The sequence below is a fragment of the Lontra canadensis genome, unplaced genomic scaffold, assembly GCF_010015895.1.
Source record: "Lontra canadensis isolate GAN:19392208 unplaced genomic scaffold, GSC_riverotter_1.0 scaffold16, whole genome shotgun sequence".
NCBI classification, from domain to species: Eukaryota; Metazoa; Chordata; class Mammalia; order Carnivora; family Mustelidae; genus Lontra; species Lontra canadensis.
Window position 1 is genome coordinate 2822913 of NW_022631010.1, and position 24743 is coordinate 2847655.

At 45.0% G+C, this 24743-nt stretch overlaps 1 protein-coding gene across 2 annotated transcripts; it reads left to right on the forward strand.

Annotated features, from left to right (window-relative positions):
• The first annotated feature begins 1469 nt into the window (after positions 1–1469).
• COMMD7 (COMM domain containing 7) lies at positions 1470–20775 on the forward strand. 2 transcript variants are annotated; one of them, XM_032858892.1, is made up of 9 exons: positions 1470–1633; positions 9928–9981; positions 10074–10176; positions 18365–18421; positions 18503–18540; positions 18998–19088; positions 19423–19472; positions 19858–19906; positions 20434–20775. In XM_032858892.1, the coding sequence occupies exons 1-9, from the start codon at positions 1550–1552 to the stop codon at positions 20508–20510; spliced, it is 603 nt and encodes a 200-aa protein (XP_032714783.1). In that variant the 5' UTR covers positions 1470–1549; the 3' UTR covers positions 20511–20775. The 2 variants fall into 2 exon arrangements, with proteins under 2 accessions (XP_032714783.1, XP_032714784.1); XM_032858893.1 differs by having other exon boundaries at positions 9931–9981.
• The last annotated feature ends 3968 nt before the right edge of the window (positions 20776–24743 follow it).

Genomic DNA, 24743 nt, shown 5'->3' on the forward strand with positions numbered 1-24743 from the left:
TTAAAAGGTTGAAAATATTTTAAAATAAAAATTCCTGGATGGTGTGTCAAGGGGCCTGAATTCAGTCACTGTCAGTAACTTGAAGGTTTACTCTCTTCTAGATACCTTGGACTTGGAGAAGTGTGCTGCATGCATTTTCAAAGCACTTTGTACTTCTTGACATCAGTTAATAATTTCACACACATGTGTGAATTTCACAAGTCTCTTTCACACATCTGCTATCATCTGCTATCCTGACTAAACTCGGATTTCTCCGGGGCCAGGCACTGCATCAGTTGTCACTGTGGTGTCCAATGCCTGTCCTGGTATCCACTCTCTGGTAGATACTTGATATAATCTGTTGAATGAGTGCATGAATGAAATAATCACTAAAGGGAAGGCACTTGGCCTCTAGGTCGAAGACATTTTGTTCATACCCTTCCAGATGGATTTTTAGTGAAGGATGGAGAAGAAAGCCCACACACCATGTTTCTACCCTTCCCCTCCCAACTTTCAAGGCTGAGTGCAGGGGTCAGTGAAGAAGCTCTTGGATTTGGGGGTCATGTCCTAGATTCCAGGGAGCACCTCTCAGTTTTCTCATCTGTTCATTGGGGATCAGGGTAATAGTTACCCCTGGCTGTGAGAGGTCCTTGGGAAGAGACAACATAGGGGTTCAAGTGTTTCAGGTTAAAGTGATTAACACTATCTTAGTCATCTCCCTTCGTGGACCTGAGCACCACCCTCCCTGGCACTATCAGTCCTTGCACTTCTTGGGGTCACTTTACTCCACTCCAGGGGTTCTCAAAGTGTGGTCCCTAGGAACTTGTTGGAAATGTAAATTCTCAGGCTTTACCCTATACCCTTCTGGATCAGATACTCTGGGGGTGGGGCCCAGCCATCTGCATTACAGCAAGTCCTCCAGAAGATTCTGACGCAAGCCCAAGTTTGAGTAGTTACCGCTCTGCTCTGATGTAAGCTGTCCTGGGGCGGGACACTGGGCCTGCATCGTTCACTTTTCTATCTCCTGGGCCTGGCAGAGTAGGCGTGCAACAAGTATCTGCTGAATGCATCAGAACTATGTTAATACCTGGTAGCCACTGACGGAAAACCTCCTGTGGGTCAGGCCACACTCTAAACGTTTTGGGAGGATTACTCAGTTAAGCAGCTATCCCTGGGTTCATTTTACAGAGAGTGAAACCGAGGTTCAGGAAGGCCAAGCTCTGTGTTGTGGGGTCTCGCAGAGGGAATCCCACATTCGGCAGCTCGTCTCCTCGGGGCTCTCCAGCGGTCGCGGGGGGCGCGCGTCTGTGGCGCGGCGAGTGCATCCCGCCCCGTCCCGCCCCGCGGCCCGCGCCTGTCCCGCATCGGCGCGTGTCCGCGAAGCCGTCCCGCCCCACCGGGGCCCGCGCGTGTCCGCGGCTCCGCGAGGACGCCCCGCCCCGCCCGGGGGAGGAGCGCGGCGGCGGCGGCGGCCACCGTGGCGAAAGTGCGGCTGCGGAAGCGCGGCGAGGCAGCCGGCCGCGACGAGGAAGCTGAGAGGCAGCGGGCCCTGCGGGGTCGGGCGGACGCCATGGGCCGGCTGCACTGCACGCAGGACCCCGTGCCCGAGGCCGTGGGCGGCGACATGCAGCAGCTGAATCAGCTGGGCGCGCAGGTGGGTCGGGCGGCGGGGGCGCGGGCCGGCGTGGGTCCCGAGGGCTGAGGGAGGGGAGGGGTATGGGCCGAGGGCCGCCTGGGGGCGAGGAGAGTGGGACGGGCTAGGCAGGGGAGCGTCCGGTGTGCCGAGTGGCCAGAGGGAGATTCAGGGACAGGCTAAGGGGGAATCCGGGGTCTGAGGCGAGTTTGGGAGGCCGAGGAATCTCTAGAGGCCTACGGGGCAAGCTGAGGGGGCCCGGGGCAGAGGTGGGGGGGCGCTCAGAGGTGGGACTTCCGGGAGTCCTGGGAACGAGGAGAATCTGGGGGGTTTTAGCCGAGGAACTTAGGTGCGTCTTGATAAAGCAGAAGGGAGTTTGGGGAACTGAGGAATTTGGTGGGCCAGGAAGGGACTGAGATGTTCAGTAGGGAGGCCGGTGAGGGAGACTGAGGGGGGTCTTGGCATCCAGCGGGGGTCAGGGGAGCCTGGAGTGGAGGGGCAGTTAATCTGTGGTCACATACGGGGTTGGGTAATGGCCTGAGGCTCCGATTAGGGGGACTATCTGGCAGTCCTCAAAGAAAAAAGCCATATTACTCTACACTGTGGAGGACCCCCCCCCCCCCCCCCTAACACCCACCCCTTGGTAATAGTGGAGCTGGAAAAGCTGTTTTTGCTTGTTGAAGCAGCAAATGCCAGCCAGCCAACTTCCTACTCCTCTGCCGGTTGACGTGCCCTGTTCAAAGCACCAAGGCAGCCAAACTAAATAGGTTAAAATGACACTTCTCACCACCATTGCAAAGGTACATCTATTTCCCCCACTGGGTTGTAACTTCCAAGGAGGTGGGGGGTCTCTCTCCTTCATCTCAACATCCCTCACAACTTACTGTTTTCTCATAAAGTAACACAAATTATAATGCCAGACATACTCTGAAACCCCTTTGTCCAACATAAATTGTAAGCCACATGTCTAATTTTACATTTCTGGTAGTCACATATAAAAATTAAAAAGAGAGTTGCAGGGCTGTGACCCTTGATTTCGGGATTGTGAGTTCAAATCCCACCTTGGGTGTAGAGATTACTTACTTGAAAATAACATCTTTAAAAAGTAAAAAAAATAAAAAAGAAAGGGCGCCTGGGTGGCTCAGTCAAAGATCTGCCTTCCACTCAGGTCAGGATCTCAGGGTCCTGGGATTGAGTCCTGTGTTGAGCTCCCTGGAAGGGGAGTCTGTTTCTCTCTTTCCCTCTCCCACTCCTGCTTGTGTGTGTTTTCTCTTTTTCAAATAGATAAAATTAAAAATAAATAAGTAAAAATGAAAAGTAAATAAAGGGGGTGCCGGAGTGGCTCAGTCTGTTGAGCATCTGATCTCAGGGTCCTGGGTTGAGTCCCCAAGTTGTCAGACTCCCTAGGGAGCTAGAATAGGGAGTCCGCTTCTCCCTCTGCCTCTCCCCCCATTCGTGCTCTCTCTCTAATAAATAAAAATCTTTTTAAACAAAGTAGAAATGAAACAAAATTTTTTTTAGGGGTGCCTGGGTGGCTGAGTCGTTAAGCATCTGCCTTCAGCTCAGTTTCATGATCTCGGCCTCCTGGGATTGAGCCCCGCATCAGGCTTCCTACCCAGGAAGCGTGCTTCTCCCTCTCCCACTCCCCCTGCTTGTTTCCCTCTCTCGTGTCTCTCTCTGTCAAATAAATAAAATCTTTTTTAAAATGTTTTTTAATCCACTATATCAAAATATTACTATTTCAACATGTAATCCATATAAAAATATCAATGAGATACTTTACCTTTTGATACTAATTTTTTTTTAAAGATTTTATTTATTTATTTGACAGAGAGACACAGTGAGAGAGGGTACATAAGCAGGAGGAGTGTGAGAGGGAGAAGCAGGCTCCCCGCCAAGCAGAGAGCCCGATGCGGGGCTTGATCCCAGGACCCTGGGATCATGACCTGAGATGAAGGCAGACGCTTAATAACTGAGCCACCCAGGTGTCCCTAATTTTTTTTTTTTTTTAAGATTTTATTTGTTTGTTTGACAGATCGCAAGTAGGCAGAGAGGCAGGCAGGCAGGCGGAGAGGGGAAAGCAGGTTCCTTGCTGAGGACCCTGTGATCAGGACCTGAGGGGAAGGCAGAGGCTTTAACTCACTGAGCCACCCAGGTGCTTTGATACTCATTTTTCTGACTCTGGTGTGCACTTTACATCTCAAATTAGACTAGCCTTTTTCAAGTATTTAATAGCTGCATGTGGCTAGTGGCCACTGTTTATCATACAGCACTTCTAAGATTTTTTTTTTTTAAGATTTTATTTACTTATTTGAAACAGAACGAATGGGGGAAGGGAAAGGGAGGAACAGGCTCCCCGAAGAGCAGGGATCCCGGGACCCTAGAATCATGACCTGAGCTGAAGGCAGACACTTAACTGACTGAGCCACCCAGGCGCCCCTAAGTGCTTTTATGTATATTACTAAGCCATCGAGTCCTTAGAACCACCTAGGAGGTAGGTACTGTTATTATCTCTATTTTACAGATTAAGGGGACTGAATCACAGAGCAGTCAAAAAGAGCCGTCAATTTATTGAGCATGTACCATGTGGCAGGCACTGTTTTCAGTGCTTTATGTGTAGCACCCCTAAAAGGTAGGTGCTGTTATTATTCCCATTTTACAGGTAAGAAAAATGGTTCCAGGAAAGAACTTTACCTGTTTAAGGTCAGACAGCCAGGAAGTTGCAGAGCCAGGAATTCAGGACCAGATGCTTGACTTTAGATTCTGGGGAATAAAACATACAGAACAGAGATTTGTAGATGATCTCCCCAACTAGGTAGCTTAGCTTTCACTTGTTTATGTGGCAGAATTTTCTGGAAGGTTTCTATTTGGAGAATAAAAAAGATTCTGCTGCTAAAAACCTTTTTTGAAGCTGCAGGATGGTAGGTTTCCTAAGTTTACCTCCAACTTGGTATTTAGAAAAAACATAAACCACATTCTTTAAAATCAGAGCTTGCCCTCATATTCTAACCTTTTTTTTTTTTTTTTTTTAGATTTTATTTATTTATTTGACAGACGGACAGATCACAAGTAGGTAGAGAAGGTAGAGAGGCAGGCAGAGAGGGGGGAAGCAGGTTCCCTGCTGAGCAGAGAGCCAGATGCGGGGCTTGATTCCAGGACCCTGAGACCATAATCTGAGCCAAGGGCAGAGGCTTGACCCACTGAGCCACCCAGGCGGCCCCCATATTCTAACTTTAAAACACACTCCCGGGGTGCCTGGGTGACTCAGTAGGTTGGGTGTCTGACTCTTGATGTTAGGTCAGGTCTTGATCTCAGGGTTATGAGTTAGGGCTGTATGGGGCTCCACATTGGACACAGAACCCGTTTAAAAACAAAACCAAAAAAACCCCACTCTGGATCCTTACCTTTTTTTTTTTTTTTTAAGTTTTTGGCGGCCGGGGCGGGGTGTGTGTGATTTGTTTGTTTCTTTGTTTTTTCTTTGTGTTTCTCCACACCCAGTGTTGGGGGCTGGGAGCTCAGACACAAAACCCTGGTATCAGGAGTTGCATGCTCTTAAGGCTGAGCCAGCCAGCTGCCCCTTTACCTTTGTTTTTAACACACAAAGCTTTTTCCTGATGAGCGGGAGTCTTTCCCCTGCCTTTTTGGATGATCAGATTTTTCCAAGTACCCACTCTATTGGCTGAGTTTATTTTGAAGTTTGAGGCCTTGGCATCTGGGAGGAAAAGAATCATTGTATCAGTGTGGGTATCCAACATTTATTGCTCACTCAGTGGATATTTTTCAGAATGCCTACTCTACACCAGATAGCCACTGAACCCAGTGAGATTTGTTTGCAAAGGCATGATGGACACAGACTTTTATGCTGGGGAAGTTGTGATCTGCTAGGTCAGGTCAGAAACAGAGATCCAGCACAGTACTAAGTGCACCTCGATGTGTTCTCTGATGCCTGTGGCCAGTTCTACGTAATGAGCATCTTTGAGAATAGGAATAAAAAAATAATTTTTAGAATGGTTATGAGAGAGGAAATTCAGAAAAATATGAAGAAGAAAACAAATGGTCTATGGTCTTCTCACCTAGCTATAAATGAAAGCAACACATACAGTTAGAAAATTCAAGCAGTATTCAAAGGTATAAATTTTTTTTTAAAGATTCTATTTATTTATTTGAGATAGAGAGTGAGAGGGAGCGAGCACAAGCCTGGGATCAGAGGGAAAGGGAGAAACAGGCTTCCCACTGAGCATGGAGGCTGAAGTGGCGCTCCATCCCAGCACTCTGGAATCATGACCTGAGCCACACAGGCGCCCCCAAAGGTATAAGATTAAAATAGAATACCTATTTCTCTTGTCTGCAGAAAGTCCTTTTAATAGTTTCTTTTGTATCTTTATAGGAAAAAACCCTGCATCTGCCTTTATATATATGGATATCTGTTAAAATCTTCTTTTACACAGAAGGGATTGTGTGATATTCCTTGAAACGGATCTACCATAATTTATTTTACCTGCCCTATATATATATATATATATTTTAAAGATTTTGTTTATTTATTTGAGAGAGAGAATGAGAGAGTATGAGAAGAGGGAGTGTCAGAGGGAGAAGCAGACTCCCTGCCAAGCAGGGAGCCTGATGCGAGACTCGATCCCGGGACTCCAGGATCATGACCTGAGCTAAAGGCAGTCGCTCAACCAACTGAGCCACCCAGGAGCCCTTACGCGCCCTACATTAATAGACACTTAAGTTGCTTTCAGTTTTTTGTTTTTATAAGCAATGCTGTCAGTGAATTGCTTTGTGTAAATGTGTCTGGGTTTATTTTTTGGAACATATCTGAAGGGTATACTTCCTGCAATGGAATTACTAGGTCAAGAGATACGAGCATTTAAAAATTAGATAGGACTATCAAATTGCCCTCTGGAAAAGTCCCAGTTTAATCCTCTCATCGACAGTGCAAGCATGTCTGTTTCCTGGTACTTTCACCAGCACGGGTCTTATCAAACTTATATTTTTGAAGATCTGATAAGTTAAAAAGGGGTATTTCCTTATTTTGCTGATTTGCATTTCTCATCTGGAATGATCTTGAACATCTTTCCATATATTTACTGGTAAGAATAGTTAAGATTTGATTTCATGGATGATGATGAGCAGGTGAGCATTCCAGAAGGAGACAGCTATGCAGATACAAAGGCAAAGAATGGGAAAGGTGTTTAGGGAAGATTTATTCAACAAATGTTTAACTGCGCACTCTGATAACTAAGGCTCTGTGAGCATTCTAAGGCAGGTACATAGAGCTTCTCTGCTAAGACAAGTCTGTGTTTCTTATCAAGATTCAGAATTCTAAGTGCCCTCAGGCAAGGTTCCAAGAGGGAGCCTCAGAAGTTAAGAATCTGGGTAGGTCACTTTCTTGTTGGGAGGGTGGCGGTGTCTTGACAGCAGGACACTGAAGGATAAAGGGGTTCTGGAAAAGTGGAGATAGGGATGGGGCTTGGCATGTCCTGCAGACCAGATTAGGTTGAGGCCTCACAGGGAGATTGAGCCTGAATGCTAGGCTGAGGTCTGGAAATGGAAAAGAGACTGGAAGGCTTCTCAGCTGCTCCATTTTTCTTTTTTTAAGATTTTATTTATTTATTTGAGAGAGACAGAATGTATATAAGCAGGGGGAAGGGCAGAGGGAGAGGCAGGTTCCCCACTGAGCAGAGAGCCTGAGCAGGACTTGATCCCTGGACCCTGAGATCATGATCTGAGCCACTCAGGCATCCCAGCTGCTTCATTTCTTAAAAGGCCCAGGATGACACAGAAAATGCAGTTAGCCAAAGATCTGACAGTCAACAGATTGCAGGGGGAAATAAAGGAAAACTCAGTCTGAAGACACAGTGTGTAACTAGTCCCTGACTTTTCTTGTTTTTACTATATAGAATCAGCTATGCAAGGCTAATACCCAGTATCATAAGTACTGCAGAAAGACAACCCCTGGTTCAGCCTTGGTTAAAGTTTTTCCAGGGAATATCCATTAAGTTCTGAGGGAGTAGACACTTCTGTGCCATTGGCAGGTGTGAGTATAAATCCATCCAACTTCTTTGAAGGACAGTTTGGCAACATTTTCTCAGATTTTAAAATGCATATATCATCTCACCTAAGATACATTTTGAAAATGTATTTTAGGGCACCTGGGTGGCTCTGTTGATTAAGCAACTGCCTTCAGCTCAGGTCACGAACCTGGAATCCTTGGGATTGAGTCGTGCATCAGGCTCTCTGCTTGAAGGGGATCCTGCTTCTGTCCCTTTGACCTCTCCCCTTTAATGCTCTCTCTCTCCCATTCTTGCGCTCTCCCTCAAATTTAAAAAATCTTTAAAAAAAAAATGTATAGACATGTCACAAAGAAATATGTGGGAGGATATTCATTGCAGTATTTAGAATAACAACAAAGTAGGCACACACGCTAAGTCTATATAGTTGAACGCTGTGCAGTTGTTAAAAGAATTGGCTGGTGGGGTACCTGGGTGGCTCAGTGGGTTAAAGCCTCTGCCTTCAGCTCAGGTCATGATCCCGGGGTCCTGGGATCAAGCCCCGCATCGGGCTCTCTGCTCAGCAGGGAGCCTGCTTCCCCCCGCCCCCCTCTCTGCCTGCCTCTCTGCCTACTTGTGGTCTCTGTCTGTCAAATAAATTAAAAAAAAAAAAAAAAAAGATTGGCTGGAGAGGTATCTGGTTGGCTGGGTTAGAGGAGCATGCCACTCTTGATCTCAGGGCTGTTAGTTCGAGTCCCAAGTTGGGTGTAGAAATTACTTAAAAAAAACAACAACAACAACAACAACAAAACAACTGCGTAGAGGGATGCCTGGATGACTCAGTTGTTTAAGTGCCTGCCTTTGGCTTAGGTCATGATCCCAGGATCATGATACCAGGGTCCTGGGATTGAGTCCTGCATCAGGCTTCTTGCTTAGCCCACTCCTTGGGCGTGCTCTTTCTCTCTCTCTGACAAATAAATAAAATATTTTTTTTTAGGATTTTATTTATTTATTTGGCAGACAGAGATCACAAGTAGGCAGAGAGACTGGCAGAGAGAGAGGAAGGGAAGCAGGCTCCCTGCTGAGCAGAGAGCCTGATGTGGGGCTGGATCCCAGCCGAAGGCAGAGGCTTTAACCCACTGAGCCACCCAGGGGCCCCAAATAAGTAAAATCTTAAAAAAAACCCAAAAAAACAAAAACAAAAAAACTGGGTAGAATTGTATCTACTGACCAGATGAATCTCTAAGATAAAATTGGATGAAAAAAGTCAAGGTGCAGGGTACAGGTTCACTATCATCATCTCATTTCTATTTAAAAGAAATTAAATTCAAATGCAATTCTGGGAAGGCCAGAGGTGTTAGCAATAACTACCTGTGGGGAGTGGGACTGAGTTGAGGGGGGGTGTCAGGGAGAGTAATTTTATTTTATTACTAAAAAAATGAAAACAAACTTAAAAATAATAAAATCTTAAAAGAGTAAACTCTTCTAGGATAGTAGATAATAAAATATAACTTTACTGTTTTGTCATATACATAATAAGATGTTTGTTGGGGAAGAAACCCAGAAAATATGGATAGAAGAAATTAAATCACCTAAAATCTCACTACACAGAAATAACTGCTTTAAAAGACAAGATAGAGGGGCACCTGGGTGGCTCACTGGGTTAAGCCTCTGCCTTCAGCGCAGGTCATGATATCAGGGTCCTGGAATCAAGCCCCACATCAGGCTCTCTGCTCAGTGGGGAGCCTGCTTCTCTCTCTCTCTCTGCCTGCCTCTCTGTCTGCTTGTGATCTCTGTGTCAAATAAAGAAATAAAGTCTTTAAAAAAAAAAAAAAAGGCCAGATAGAGAAAAAGCTTGTATAGTATGTTAACATTTGTGTGGGGTGGAAAAAGAAGAAAGCATATTATTTGGATTGGCTTGTGTTTGAATAATAAATATGTGGAAATATAAACAAAAAGAAAAAAGCAACTACTATTAATCTTCCAGTGATCTCCCTTTCAGGTTGTGTGTGTGTGTGTGTGTGTGTGTATGTACACACGTGTACTTGGACCCTTGAGATGTATATATGCATGTGTGTGCATATACTCACAGTCTCAGTGTATACCTCCCAAGTGTTCCAATAAAATACACAAGTTTTTCAGACAGTATAGTAGCACTGATATATTGACACTGGATAGTGGGTGTCGTGAATATTCGAACTTGAAGATGATCAAACAGGTATCAATACCTATGTGTTCTCTCTTAAGGGTCTGTAGTTGGATGTGGGAACATTGACCCAGGAGTAGAATGTTACTGATGTTCTGTCATTCTCTTCACAGCAGTTCTCGGCCTTGACAGAAGTGCTTTTCCATTTCCTAACTGAGCCAAAAGAGGTAAAGTACCTTATGATAGGGAGAGTTCTGAGTGTGGGTCTGTAACCCTGAGATGCTAAGCAAGTGAAGGCCCGGTTTTTTCCTTTCTTCAGGTGGAAAGGTTTCTGTCTCAGCTCTCTGAGTTTGCCACCACCAATCAGATCAGTCTTGGTCCTCTCAGAAGCATCGTGAAAAGCCTCCTTCTGGTTCCAAATGGTGAGTAGCCTCTCTGGCAGCTGAGGCTGGAGATGTTAACTTGAATTCTTCAGTCCACAGGGTCTGAAAGCTGCTCTGGCACTGAGCCAGCGCACTCAGTAGAGAACCAGATAGGGGTGGGACTCGAAGTCTAGGAAAGGAAGAAGCCGGGTATACAGAACTGCAGTAAAATGTAATAGAGATACAGCTCAGAGTGCAGTCTGCATCCCAGCTTCTGTCCCCAGACTGCTGTCTGGTCCTCTGCACTGTTAAGTACAGAAATCAAGAGTAAGCATTTAGAAGCTTTTATAGCAATTTGGCTGAAATCTTTTGAATATACTGATTTTTCAAATGGGGCTTTTATTTTTTTAAAAGATTTTATTTTGGGGGCACCTGGGTGGCTCAGTCATTATACATCTGACTTTGGCTCAGGTCATGATTCCGGGTTGCGGGGGGCGGGGGTCTTGGGATAGAGCTGCATCTGGCTTCCAGCTGAGCGGGAAGCCTACTTCTCCCTCTCCCACTTTCCCTGCTTGTGTTCCCTCTCTTGCTGTGTCTCTGTCAAATAAATAAATAAAATCTTAAAAAAAAAAAAAAGATTTTATTTTTAAGTAGTCTCTGCACCCAATGTAGGACTCAAACTCATAACCCTGAAATCAGGAGTCACATGTTCTACTGACTAAACCAGCCAGGCACCTCACGGGCGCGGATGCGCGCGCGAGTGTGTTTAATGTGGTAAGATACACATAATGTAGGGGCGCCTGGGTGGCTCAATGGGTTAAAGCCTCTGCCTTCGGCTCAGGTCATGATTCCAGGGTCCTGGGATCGAGCCCCGCATCGGGCTATCTGCTCGACAGGGAGCCTGCTTCTTCCTTTCTCTCTGCCTGCCTCTTTGCCTACTTGTGATCTCTGTCTGTCAAATAAATAAATAAAATCTTTAAAAAAAAGAGAGAAGGATACAAAATATTAAAAAAAAAAGATATGCATAATGTAAAATTGACCACTTTAACCATCTGGGACTTATATTTTATATGCATTTTTCTAAATTTTCATTGTACTTCACAAAAATATCAGTCCACGATGGATTCAAAATAAAAAAGGTCTTTCACTGCAGATGGTTTCGGAGGTAATTTGCTTAGAGTAATCAGGAAAATCTCTAGTCAGGAGGGAAGTGATCATGAAGGTTTAGCTGTAGGGATATCCATCATAGCACTGTTTTGATGATATAGAAAAATTATAAATAAATTGCCCAGAAGTTAGAGATTAGTATAATGCATGGAGGTCTGTTTTTACAGGGGAACATCATGGTGGTCAAAATTCATGGTTCTGAGTTAGGTAGATGTGGGTCTGTCACTTAGGTACCCAGTCTCTCCCAGCCCTTGGCAACAACCCCTCCTAACATTTTCCTGCCAATCTGAGCATTTTCATGGTAAATGGAGGGGGCTCATTTTGAAGATTGAGATAATGTAAATGATATGCATAACATAGTACCTCAGTAAAAGGTTGCTCTTACTTTTCAAATTCTGTAATAATTTAAAAAGTGCTAATGAGGAAAATGTAATGATACAGAAAATTGTTCACAATATACTGTTTAATAAAAATAATAGTTTAGGGGCTCATGGGTGGCTCAGTGGGTTAAAGCCTCTGCTTTCAACTCAGGTCATGATTCCAGGGTCCTGGGATAGAGCCCCGCATTGGTCTCTCTGCTCAGCAGGAAGCCTGCTTCCTGCCTCTCTGCCTACTTGTGATCTCTGTCTATCCAATAAATAAATAAAATCTTTTAAAAAATAGTTTATAAAACTATGTACCGCAGTCCTATTTTTGTAAAAAAAAAAAATGTTAACTGTGGTTATATCTGGGTGGAGGGACTACGGGTGGTCTTATTTGCTTGTTTTTGACTGTTTGACTGTATATTATCTACAGAGTTGATAGATTTGGCAGTTTAATCAAAAGTTAATTTTATGTAAAGAGAGAAGCGACATTTGAGGCCAGTCTCAAAGAATGAATCAATGCTGACCAAGTTGAGAGGAGGTAAAACAGCGCTTTGCACATTTTACAAATTAGCAATGGACTGATCTTCCCAAGCTTGCAGCCCAGTGATGTAGTGAAAGTTGGGTGTTTAATTTATTTGTTCCTGTTGTGCTCCTTCCCATATCTTAGTGCAGGTCTTTTCCTTTGCTTGTCCTTTGCTCCTGAGGTTCTGCAGGTTCAAATCAGAGCATCCTGAGGTTTCCAACTCTGAAATTTCTCATCATCTGTTCATAGGGGTTTTGTATTTGTTGCCTTTGTGGTGGGTTAAAGGCATGTGAACCAAAGGCTGGATGAGAATGTACAGTCTTTCCTAACATGGGAATGCTTTCTCATTGCAATACATTTTCAGTTGCAAATTGATTCAATACATTTTCATTGCAAACCTGTAACAGTGCAGAATCGGAAGTGAAAAATCCCCTTCTCTCACGCTACTGTTTTTTTTTTTTTTTTTAAAGATTTTTATTTATTTGACAGAGAGAGATCACAAGCAGGCAGAGAGGCAGAGAGAGAGAGAAGCAGGCTCAGAGAGCCCGACGTGGGGCTCAATCCCAGGACTCTGAGATCATGGCCTGAGCCAAAGGCAGAGGCTTAACCCACTGAGCCACCCAAGCACCCCCTCATGCTACTCTTGTCTCCAGACACCATCGCAGTTTAATTTTGGTATATATCTTTTTTTTTTTTAAGATTTTATTTATTTATTTGACAGAGATACAGCAAGACAGAGAACACAAGCTGGAGGGATTTGGGAGAGGGAAAAGCAGGCTTCCTGCTGAGCAGGGAGGCCAATGCAGGGCTCCATTCCTGGACCCTGGGATCAGGACCTGAGCGAACGAAGGCAGGTGCTTAACCGACTGAGCCACCCAGGCACCCCTGTTTCCTTTTATATTTTCTTGTCCACTGGCGGACATGCACATATGCACATGTGTAGTCTTGTTTTTCATGAATGGTAGGAAACCATGAAAGTGCTCTTGAGCTTGTATTTTTTCCTACGTGGTATGTCGCAGAGATTTCTCCACGTTGACTTCATTCTTCTGAGGGCTGTAATGTGCCAGGCACTGGATGTCTCTCTTCAACTAGTCCTCTTTTGTCTTGTTGCTGCACATCTTTGTGACTTTTCACTCTCAAACAGTGCGGCAGTGACTGCCCTCAGGACATTGAGCACACCCCAGTGTGAGCGTTTCTGTAGGGTAGGGCCTGGGAGTGTGGTACCAGAGTCGTCTCATTCTGGCCTGTGGGGATGGGTTTGTCTGTGAGTGGAAACCTGTCTACTGGAGCACCTGGGTGGCTCAGTGGGTTAAGCCTCTTCCTTCAGCTCAGGTCATGATCTCAGGGTCCTGGAATTAAGCCCCACACCGGACTCTCTGCTCAGTGGGGAGCCTGTTTCCCCCTCTCTCTCTGCCTGCCTCTCTGCCTACTTGTGATCTCTCCCTCTCTCTCTCCTTCTCTCTCTCTCTCTCTCTCTCTTTCTCTCTCTCTGTCAAATCAATCAGTCAATCTTTAAAAAAGGAAAAGAAACCTCTCTACTGAACAGTTGTGTGGACACTGATATTTTCAAAGAGATTTTTGTCTTCTGGTGTCCCTGCCTCCCTGCTTTCCCATCTTCGTTAGATCCGCTCCCTACCCCCTCAGTCCTGTCAAACTGCCTTCAGTCCTCCCCAACCTGGGAGCTTCTGCCCATGTTGCCTCAGAAAGCCTTCCTGACTTCAGTCCACGGTGACCTCCCTTCCTGTCAGCTCCTGAGAGATGGTTTTTATCCACAGTTCTCATTTTGGACTGTAATTGTTCACAGCTTTTTATTGTTCATGCTGTTTTACATGTGACTATTTTGTGACTTTAACAGAGAGCTTTTCCTCTGAAGTCACAGGAGGATCTTGTACTTCTTTCCTGAGCCAAGGTTGCAAGTAAAGCGATGACATAAAGCAGATGCTTAGTACATGCTGCACGAGTTGAGCTGAACTTAGGAGATCCTGTGCCCCTCCCAGGGGATGTTGGGTGTGTATTTTTCAGGCAAGATTGATTGTCATTGTTTATAGCAGGTATTTACTGTTGGTGCAGAGAACCCTGAAGAACTAGCATACCATTCAAGAGGTGGGCTTTGCAGCATGTTAGTCACATTATCTATATAGCTTTTAAACCTTGGTCAGATCAGCCTCAGTTTTTCTTTCTTTCTTTCTCTCTCTCTCTCTTTCTTTCTTTCTTTTTTTTAAGATGTATTTACTTATTTATTTGACAGAGAGAGATCACAAGTAGGCAGAGGCAGGCGGGGGTGGAGGGGGAACAGGCTCCCTGCTGAGCAGAGAGCCCTATGCGGGGCTCGATCCCAGGAACCCGATATCATGACCTGAGCCGAAGGCAGAGGTTTAACCCACTGAGCCACCCAGGCGCCCTCAGCCTCAGTTTCTTATCTGAAAAACAGTAATAAGAGCAGTATGGTTGTGGCATTTGGAATGCATGAGTTAATATATGCAAAGTACTTAATACAGTTTGGCTAAACTTTAGCTTTTTATGTATATATATATATATTTTTTTTTTACTTAAAGATTTATTTATTTATTGGGATAGCTTTATATATTGATAGTTCAGTTAGTTTCAGTTCTGTGCCTTCTCAGATTATGAGAACTAAGCATCTGAGGGTATAGTTTATAAATCACTTATTCTCTTCTTCCACCCAAAACAAGTTCTTAGTTCTTCCTGCCATATTGTGGCAGTAACATCTCCATGTCTGCTCCCCTGGTTCCTGCCTCGCCTGGAGTACCCCCCTGCAGCACATCCAGGATCTTGTTGCACCTCACAGCTGCTCACTTTGCATGGTGAGGTCCTAATCCTCAGCGTGGCATTCAAGGCTTTCCCAGTCTCATCTGAAGTGTAAGGGCTTCCAGGTCCTCATCCTCTTCCTTGTCCCTCATCCTGGGCCTGCCTTGTAGGAAGGCCTCCCCAGAGAAGTACAGCTTGTTAGTGCTGGGGGAGCCACAGCCCTCCAGATCAGTTTTCCCCAAACTAGTATTTTCTTTTTTTTTTTTAAGATTTTATTTATTTTTTTGAGAGAGGGAGCAAGTAAGAGAGAGCATGAGAGGGGAGAAGATCAGAAGGAGAAGCAGACTCCCCGAGGGGTCCCCGAGGGACTGGGAGCCTGATGTGGGACTTGATCACCTGACCCGGGATTATGACCTGAGCGGAAGGCAGTCCAGTAACCAACTGAGCCACCCAGGCGCCCCCCCCCACAATTGGTATTTTCATCCAGAAAAGGCTTCTGTGGTCAGCCAGAAGCCAGAAATACTGCCCCTCCCCCACCCAGCCTTGGAATCTTGGAGAGACATACACATTAACATATCTCAGGCTCTGAAAAGTCCCACAATAAAGAAACTTGCTTACCCAGTATCTGAGAAACAGTTAACCATGGAACCTGTCCTCTCTTCCCCATCCCCTTTCCCCTCCCCCTCTTTCTTTTTGCAGGGATAGGGTCAGGTAAATTTTTGTAGTGTTGCTCTAGTTTAATCTTTGTCTTACAGATAAAGAGAGCCCTAGAGAAGGGAAGTGACTTGTTTAGGATCTTACAGTGGGGAAGCTGGGGCCAGTACCTCCCATGGTTGGCATAAAGCCCAGTGGCTTTTGTTTTTGTTTTTTAATGTTTTTCTTTTACTATTTAGTATGTCATTCTTAAAAACACGTGACTTCAGTAGTTATCAGCCCATAGCCAGATTGTTTCATCTACACCCCACCCACTTCTCACTGCTCTCCAAACTGGATTATTTTAAAGTGCATCTCGGAAGTCACATCTCAGGAGGTCATACCATTTTATTTCTGAATACCTAGTCATTATCTCCAAAAGATAAAGGCTCCTTTTCCAAACCCTTATCAAGCTACAATGCCATTATCGTATCTGAAATTAAAATATGCAGTCAGTGTTCAGATGTCCCCATTGTCTCATGCATTTTGTTTGTAGTTGGTTGCTGTCATCGGGATCCAGGGAGGGCCCCCACATTGCACTTGGTTCCTGGATGGCCCTTGTGTGCTTACTTGTCACCATGGCTACTTAACAGCTTTGAGATCTTGAGCCAAGTTACTGAACCTCTCTGAGAATCAGTGTCCTCAGAAAACAGCTTATAATAGAAGTTCTTACATCACTGTAAGAATAAAGGACGATACTCCATGTGAAATACTTCAGGGAGTGCCAGTGCACTACTGCTAATACTATGATTGTCTTCTAGATACAGATAACTCCCGGATTACAGATAACTCGGCTTTAGGGCTACTGTTTAAGCCTGGTTTTATTACTTAGCAAGATCTCTAGCCCTTGTGGGTAGCTGTTACTTAAGAAAAGGTGATAATGCCCCTTCTCCTCTCCAAAGGGAGCTCTTTCTGACTGGGCAAAAACAGGGTAATCGGCAATGAACAGTAGTCACAAATGGTATTTAATCGACTGTTGAGCAGAGTTCCCTAGCACTCCAACCTCACCGCACTCTGCTGCTTTTCTCTGTGGCATTTTTCAGCCATGCTCTGTATGGCTTCCTTACTTGTTACATTGTTGTTGTAGTCTTTCGCTTCCCAGTAGAAGGTGAGCCTCACGAGGGCAGACATTGTGTGTCCATGGATGTTTCCCAGCAGTAGCATCGTTCTGGCACTGGCAGGTCCTCAGCAAATAGCTCGTGCAGTGACTATGACTTCTGTCTTTCCATGAGCCTTTCCATGAGCCCAGAGAAGTGGATTCAGCTGGTCAGCCTTCAGCTATGTTCCTGACATTTTATCTTTACTACTGACGTTGCTAAAGAGCTCCGCAGGCATATTTGAGCATGCTCTCAAGAGCGCATCTGGTGGGGGACTTCTTGGCAGTGCAGTCGGTGACTGTGGCTTTGCCACATTTTCTCCCCAAAAGCTTAATCTTTCTTACCTTTGGTTTCCTGGTAAATTAAAGGTTTTGTTAGTAATCCCCACTTCAGAGTACTTTGGGATCATCAAGTAAAATATTGGATTTGAGCTAGATACACACTAAGGAGCTATACATGTCGGAGTCATGAATTAATTGAATTGGCTAGGAAGTGGCTGTCTTGGAGGGCCTTTATGGCCAAGGTTTCCTGGTGTCTTGCCTTTTTCATTTTGCTATGGCTTCCTTGCTCAGTCTGATTTTGGCGATAAAAGATTTCCTCCCTTTGTTTACATGGTTTATTTTGCAGGGGACAAACAGCCTTTAGGATTGTTTTTCAGGAGTGGGCTGGGGGTGGGGAGTTGGGCTCAGGGTATTACGCTAGGGCCCTCCCTGGATGGTGGTGGATGTCTCCTTATTCTTTAATTAGTCAGCTTCTGGAAGACTAAGAAGTGGAAAATTTTAAGGCGGTTGCCCAATTGTGACTCTAGGCTGTAGCGCGAGGTTAAACATTGAGAAGCCCAGATTGCTGGCAACACTTTGTTTTCAGGAATTGGACCTCTCAAGCAGAACAAAGCAGCCCCCACAAGGGAGTGCTCTTAGGGCTTGTGAGGGGAAGCTTTGTCTGCCCCTCTGGAAGTGACTTGGGAATTGTAGAAGCCAGCTGTTACTCCATCTTCGTTTACCTCCTGGAAGCTGATTTTCTTTGGCAGCTCTGTCCAGTAGAAATAACTAAATAGGTGGAAATGGTTTCCAGTCCACATTGCCCAGTACCATGGCCACCAGACCCGTGTGGCCATTGAGGACGTGAAACAGTGCATCTGAGGAGCAGAATTTTAAATTTTGTTTAATTTTAATTAATTAAAATTTAAGGGGGTGCTAGGAGAAAATAAAATTTAAATGACCCCCCCCCATCTTTAGTGGTTCTGGATGGCACAGCTCAGCACTAGGCTATTGCCCTTATTGCCCAGCCTGACATTGAGCTCCCAGGCTTGGCTCCAGGACTCTGTGGCCTTTTCCTTGCTCACATCGGGTATCCCCAGCCCCAAGCCCATAAAGTCCTTCTTGCTTTCTAAGTTCTTTCATGTTTTCAGAGGGGTAAACACTTGCGTTGTACAAGAAACAAAGCATGCTGTCCCATTCTCCAGTTGCTTCCTCTGTGCCTTTTTTTCCCAGCTGGATTGAGATTTTCCTGGAGCTAGCCCTGTCTTTTGTGTATCCCCTCTGTCCTCTCTGTCGTATCAGTTGTTCTAGTAATACTTACTGCCAGTTGATTAACTGATACGTCCTTTTTAATTGATTTCTCCCATTTCCCAGGTGCGTTGAAGAAGAGTCTCACAGCGGATCAGGTCCGGGCTGATCTCATAACTCTTGGTAGGTCATTGCCAAGGTTGCTCAGGGCAACAGGCCTGGCAGCTCTTCATTTTGTTAAAGTCTCTCTCTGTTCTCTTATAGGTCTTAGTGAGGAGAAAGCCACTTACTTTTCTGAGAAGGTATCATAATTCCTCTTAATCAGAGTTAATTAAGATTGTTTGCTTTTATTTCATGAAAAGAAACAAGTGAGAAATGCCGACTAAGGAAAATCCATCAATCAATTCTGTGTCATTTTCCCAGCTTAATGGGTTTCATGCAAATGACATACATACAGTGTTTAAACAGCGGCACTGTTGAGTGCATCTCTGATGTTTTGCCTCTGATTTGACTGACTAGCTGTCGTGCAGTGTTTGTCCAAAATTGGGACTCCATCTTGGAATGAAAGAAAACATTTATGTGGTCTTCTGCCGGTCTTTACTGCCCCTGTCTCCCAGATCTGTGCATATAGGCTGAGCCCTTGGTTCTGCATACTTCCCCTTGTCTGTATAAATACTAAACATGGCTGTTTTGGGGTACAGAGTGAAGAGGGGGCATTTTCCCCATTGTTACGACTTCGGCTTTTTGCTTTTGTTCTAGTGGAAGCAGAGTGCCCCCACCCTTGCTCGATGGGCCATAGGACAGACTCTGATGATTAACCAGCTTGTAGATATGGAGTGGAAATTTGGAGGTAACTAGTTAGAGCTCGTTCTGGGTCATTTGGGGGTTGTAGGGTGGGATTGCAGAGGCTTTCACATAGTTTCCATGGGGAGCACACGTCCTCCGTCCTCACAGACTGAGGGCTCACAGTTGGGGCTAGCAACTGCTTCTCTGTATTGCTGCTGGCATTTGGCAGCTGGTTTTGTATCCATGGCTCTTGGTAAGTTGACTTCCTGGACAGCACATCTTGCTGTCCTCATGTTCGTCCTTGCATGGCTTCTGCTGGACGGCCTGTGAGATTAAGGTGTTCAGAGTATGTCTGTTGTCAACCCATCACTTAACGAATTTTCTCTTTTGTGTCACAGTGACATCTGGGAGCAGTGAACTGGAGAAAGTGGGAAGTATTTTTTTACAAGTAAGTCTTCTGATCTGTGAAAATGGGTAGATTTTTGACTTGGTTAAGAATTATTAAATTGTCATTGGGTTTTTTAAAGACCCAATTAAGTGGCTGTTCACTGAAGTGCCATGTACTTCAGAGCCGTGTGGTCAGCCAAAAACGTGGTCGCTAACGTCCCGACTCTCAGATTAATAGGATCTTCATATTTTTCTTAAAAATTTGATTGTTTTATAGTCATGAGAATTGTTAGAAGTTTTGGTGATCATGGATCCAGATTGCTTCTCTTTGATGCTCAAGTCAGAAGCTGGATGCTTTGATGTTTAAGTGAAAGGATTTCAAGAATTTCTTTGCCCTGTTGTCATCATTTTAATTTAAATTTTTATTGCCTCTTTTTCTTAATCAGTTAAAGTTGGTGGTTAAGAAAGGAAATCAAACTGAAAATTTGTACATAGGTGAGTCTGAATTCCTGCTTGAGCCTTTTCACTTTTTCCGTGTTCTCTGCAACCAGTGGGCTTGTGAAGCACCACAAATCATTTCTTCTAGGAAAAATGTCATACCCGAGCTGTGGAATAGCCATTCCACTGCCTCTTCTCTCATAAATAATAAGCCATCAGCAGGTTGGAGACCCCGCAGTTGAAGAGCCTCTTTGAAAAAGGGAAAGCGCAGGGAGAAGGGACAGCGAAGATTGAAGAGCAAGCAGCTTGCTGCAAAAGTCGTGCTGAACATCCTGAATAATGCCCTTTCATCTCTTTGTGCTGTGAAGTTACGCCATTTTTAAATTCCCCACTTTTGTAGGGAGCCGAGAACCTTTCTGTGTTCAAGGCTCTCAGGTCTTCATTGTGGTCAATTACCCATCAAGCGCTGCTTAGATGTACTAAGTCGAAAAAGAAAAAAAAAAATTTCTAAGTGGAAATTCATTTTCTTGGATGATTCTGTGGAGTTGGAAACATTTACCTGAAGCTGAATTTTCTCTCCCCAGAATTAACCTTGCCTCAGTTCTACAGCTTCCTACACGAGATGGAGCGAGTCAGAAGCAGCATGGAGTGTTTGAGCTGATTTCTGGCCCCTTCCCTCTTCTCTTCCATGGGTGGCTGCTCTGAGAGGCACCTCACTCACAGGCCTGTGGGGTGCTGATAAGGCCCCTGCTTGCTTCTTGGGAGCCCATGTGCAAAGTTTTCCGGAAAACGACAAGATTAAGTACTGAAGAGCCCTATACGATTACTCTGAATTCTTTGTTAAGGGAACTGCAACTGTCCAGCACCTCTCCAGCACCTGTCTCCCAGGACACTTTTTAGGTATTCATACAGGCTGTTATTGTATCTCAAATAAATGGTTACCTCCCCATCAGAGTTCCAGAGTAAACAGATGGTGCCATCACTCAAGATGCACGCTGGTCACCCTTTCCTCAAAAAAGCAAGGGCTTATTTATGGCTGACACATGTGGGGAGCCCCCAGCGATCTCTCTACGCACTCTGCATTTGTGGGGTGGTGGTGCATTGCTAATCAGTTTTTAATGGGGCACCTGTGTATAAATACTTGCTTGGTCTGCTCTGAAAAGAACTGAGGCCAACCTCTGTCTTCATTTTGGGTTGTGCCCTGTTGTGTTGTAATGAGGCTATTTTAGCTTGTTTTGGTTCAAGCTGACCTTCTCTGTTGGTTAGGCAATGAATAAAAAAAAGCTTCTAAAGAAAAGGTCTGAATCCAGTTGTCTCTATGAATGGATGAAAGAGTCATCTGCCTTGCAGAGCGCTAGTGCTCTAATCTTTAGCAGTTATCCTGGTTTTGGCGAAGGCCGTGAGTCTTCAGTGAAATTAGCTGTGGTCCAAAGGTAGAATTTGTAAGAGCAGTTCAGGACAGACTCAGGTTAAAAACATCAAGAAAAGCATGAGCGCTTTGTGTTCTGATGACTTTAGGGCCCCACCTAGCATGTGACTTCTCTTCCTCAGGAATTTTTTTAAAATTCTGAATAGATAATACATCCCCATGGTTTGGAAGGTACATTGTGAAGTAGTTCCTTCTCATCCCCATTCCCCAGTTACCTAATTCCTTTCCCCTAGTATCCACTGTTACAGTTTATTCTGTGTTCTTCCAGACATATTTCTTGCATTTGCAAATTCATAGGCATAGAGTTTAACTTACTTCCCGCTCAAGTGCTAGCATAGTGTACACACAGCATCCTGTGTCTTGCTTTTTTTCTGCTTCACCTGGAAATCATTCCACATCTGAACAGAGAAAGGGAAAAACAAGAACAACCGAGCAACCTCCTCCTTTGTAACAGATGTACCACGTTTCTCCAAATGGATGATTTTTTTTTTAACTGGTTTCCTCCTGGTACGTGTTTAGGTTGGTTCCATTCTTCTTCTCCTATAAATGATGCTGCACCTGAGTATTTTTGGATGTATGTCATTTTGCATGAGTATAAGTATATGGGTGTGGAATTGCCAGGTCAAAGAATATATGCACGTAGAATATAAGAAGGAATAAAGTAAAAAGATCCTTCTCTCATTTACTCTGTTTCCTCCAACAGATAACCTCTGCTGTTTCTTAAACGTCCTGCTTGGGATGCCTGGGTGGCTCAGTCGGTGAGGTGTCCAACTCTTTTAAAGATTTGTTTGTTTGTTTAATTTGACAGAAACAAGTCAGAGAGGGAACACAAGGTGGGGGAGTGGGAGAGGGAGAAGCAGACTTCCCACTGAGCAGGGAGTGGGACGTGGGGCTCCATCCCAGGACCCTAGAATCGTGACTTGAGTGGAAGGCAGGCACATAATGACTGAGCCACCCAGGTGCCCCAAGTGTCCAACTCCTGTTTTTAGCTCAGGTCATGTTCTCAGAGTCGTGAAATCTAACAGGCTCTGCAGTCAACAGGGAATCTGCTTAAGGATTCTCTCCCTCTCCTTCTGCCCCTCCCCCTGCTTGTACACATGTGCTTTCTCTTTCAAATTAATAAAATCTTTTTTTTCTCTAAAGATTTTATTTATGTATTTGACAGAGAGAGAGACAGTGAGAGAAGGAACACAAGTGGGGGGTGGGGCTAGGAGAGGGAAAGCAGGCTTCCTGCTGAGCAGGGAGCTCGATGTGGGGCCCCATCCCAGGACACTGGGATCATGACCTGAGCCCAAGGTGCCCCAATAAATAAAATTTTTTAAAAGGATTTTATTTATTTTTTTTGCCAGAGAGATCACAAGTAGGCAGAGAGGGGGGGGAAGCACCCCCCACCAATGAATAAAATCTTAAAAAAAAAAAAACAAAAAAACCCTAGGATGGGGTGCCTGGCTGGCTTAGCTAGAAGAGCATGCAATTCTTGATCTCCAGGTCATGAGTTCAAGCCCCACATTGGGTGTAGAGATTACTAAAAAAAAAATAATAATGGGGTGCCTGAGTGGCTCAGTGGGTTAAAGCCTCTGCCTTTGGCTCGGGTCGTGATCCCAGGGTCCTGGGATCGAGCCCCGCATCGGGCTCTCTGCTCAGCAGGGAGTCTGCTTCCCCCTCTGTGTCTGCTTGCCTCTCTGCCTACTTGTGATCTCTGTCTGTGAAATGAATAAAATCTTTAAAAATAATAATAATAAAAAATTAATAAAATCTGCAGGGATGGCTGTCAGGCTAGAGACCCAGGAAGGAGTTGGGTCCCAAGACAGTCCACTACAAGAATTTCTTCTTGCTGAGGGAGGTAGGGGAGTCAGTCTTTGTTAAGACTTTCAACTAATTGGATGAGGCACACCCACATTATGGAAGGGAATCTATTCTGATATAAAGGTCCACCAGTGGGGCATCTGGGTGGTCAGTGGGTTAAGCCTCTGCCTTCAGCTCAGGTCATGATCCCAGGGTCCTGGGATTGAGCCCCTCATTGGGCTCTCTGCTCAGCAGGGAACCTGCTTCCCCCTCTCTTTGCCTCTCTGCCTCTCTGCCTACTTGTGGTCTCTGTCTGTCAAATAAATAAATAAATCTTTAAAAAAAATAAAAAAAATAAAGGTCCACCAGTTTAGGGGCGCCTAGGTGGTTCAGTCTGTTAAGCCTCTGCCTTGGGCTCAGGTCATGAACTCCAGGTCTTGGGATTCAGCCCCACATCAGGCTCCTTGCTCCGTGGGAGTCTGCTGCCCTCCCTCTCACTTTGTGTGTATGCCCACTCTCGCTCTCACTCAAGCCAAGATTAAATAAATAAAACTTAAAAAAAAAAAAAACAACAACAGCAACAACATTGGCCATCGATAAGGTAATGTTAAGGACGCATATACTTTAAAAAATAAAGATCTGCCAGTTTAAATGTTTTTGTTTTTGTTTTTGTTTTTAAGATTTATTTATTTATTTGTTTGACAGAGATCACAAGTAGGCAGAGAGGCAGGCAGAGAGAGTGAGAGGGAAGCAGGCTCCCCGCCAAGCAGAGAGCCCGACGCGGGAGTTGATCCCAGCACCCCGAGACCATGGCCTGAGCCGAAGGCAGTGGCTTAACCCACTGAGCCACCCAGGCGCCCCTAAATTTTTTTTTTAAGATTTTGTCAGAAAGCAAGTGGGGAGTGGGGGGGCAGAGGAAGAGGGGGAAGCAGGCTCCTCTCTGAGCAAGGAGCCCACTGCTGATGCCACACTCTATCCCAGGACCCCAAGTCCCCAGGACCACAACCTGAGCCAAAGGCAGCCACTCAGCTGACTGAGCCACCCAGGTGTCCCCACCAATTTAAATATTAATCTTATCCCCCCAAAATACCACTTTCACAGAAACATGCAGAATAATGTTTGACCAAATATTCGGACGTAGCAGGCCAGTCAAATTAATACACAAAATTAACTATCACAGTGCCGGACTGACTTAGAGATTATTCCAATTTATGAAGGATTACCAGATTAATTTTACAAACACCAAAGAAGAGCAAATTGATGCTTTTGGACAGTGTCCAAATGTGTGAGGTTTCTGAGGGCCTCATGTGCCTACCAGGAAATCTAAGATGAATTCACAGAATGTGAATTTTAGGAAGACACCTAAAATATAGTCTAGTTAAATCCACTCATATTTACATATAGGGAAATAGAGTCCTCAGTCCTAGAGACTGAAACTGGTCACTGGCCAGAGGTCAGTGCTACCCTGTGAGTCATGGGTATCCTGCTTTAGTTCACTCAGAAGGGATCCTGAGAGACCAGAAATGGATTCAGCCTGGCAAGCAATCCAGCCCTGGTCTTAGGATAATCCGTAAGAATTGTACCCACCTGGCCACTGGACAGATTCTGACCAAGGAGCTCTGTGCCCTGACCAATTCAGGCGTTCCTGTCCCACCCGGATCACAACAGTGGCTTCCTGAT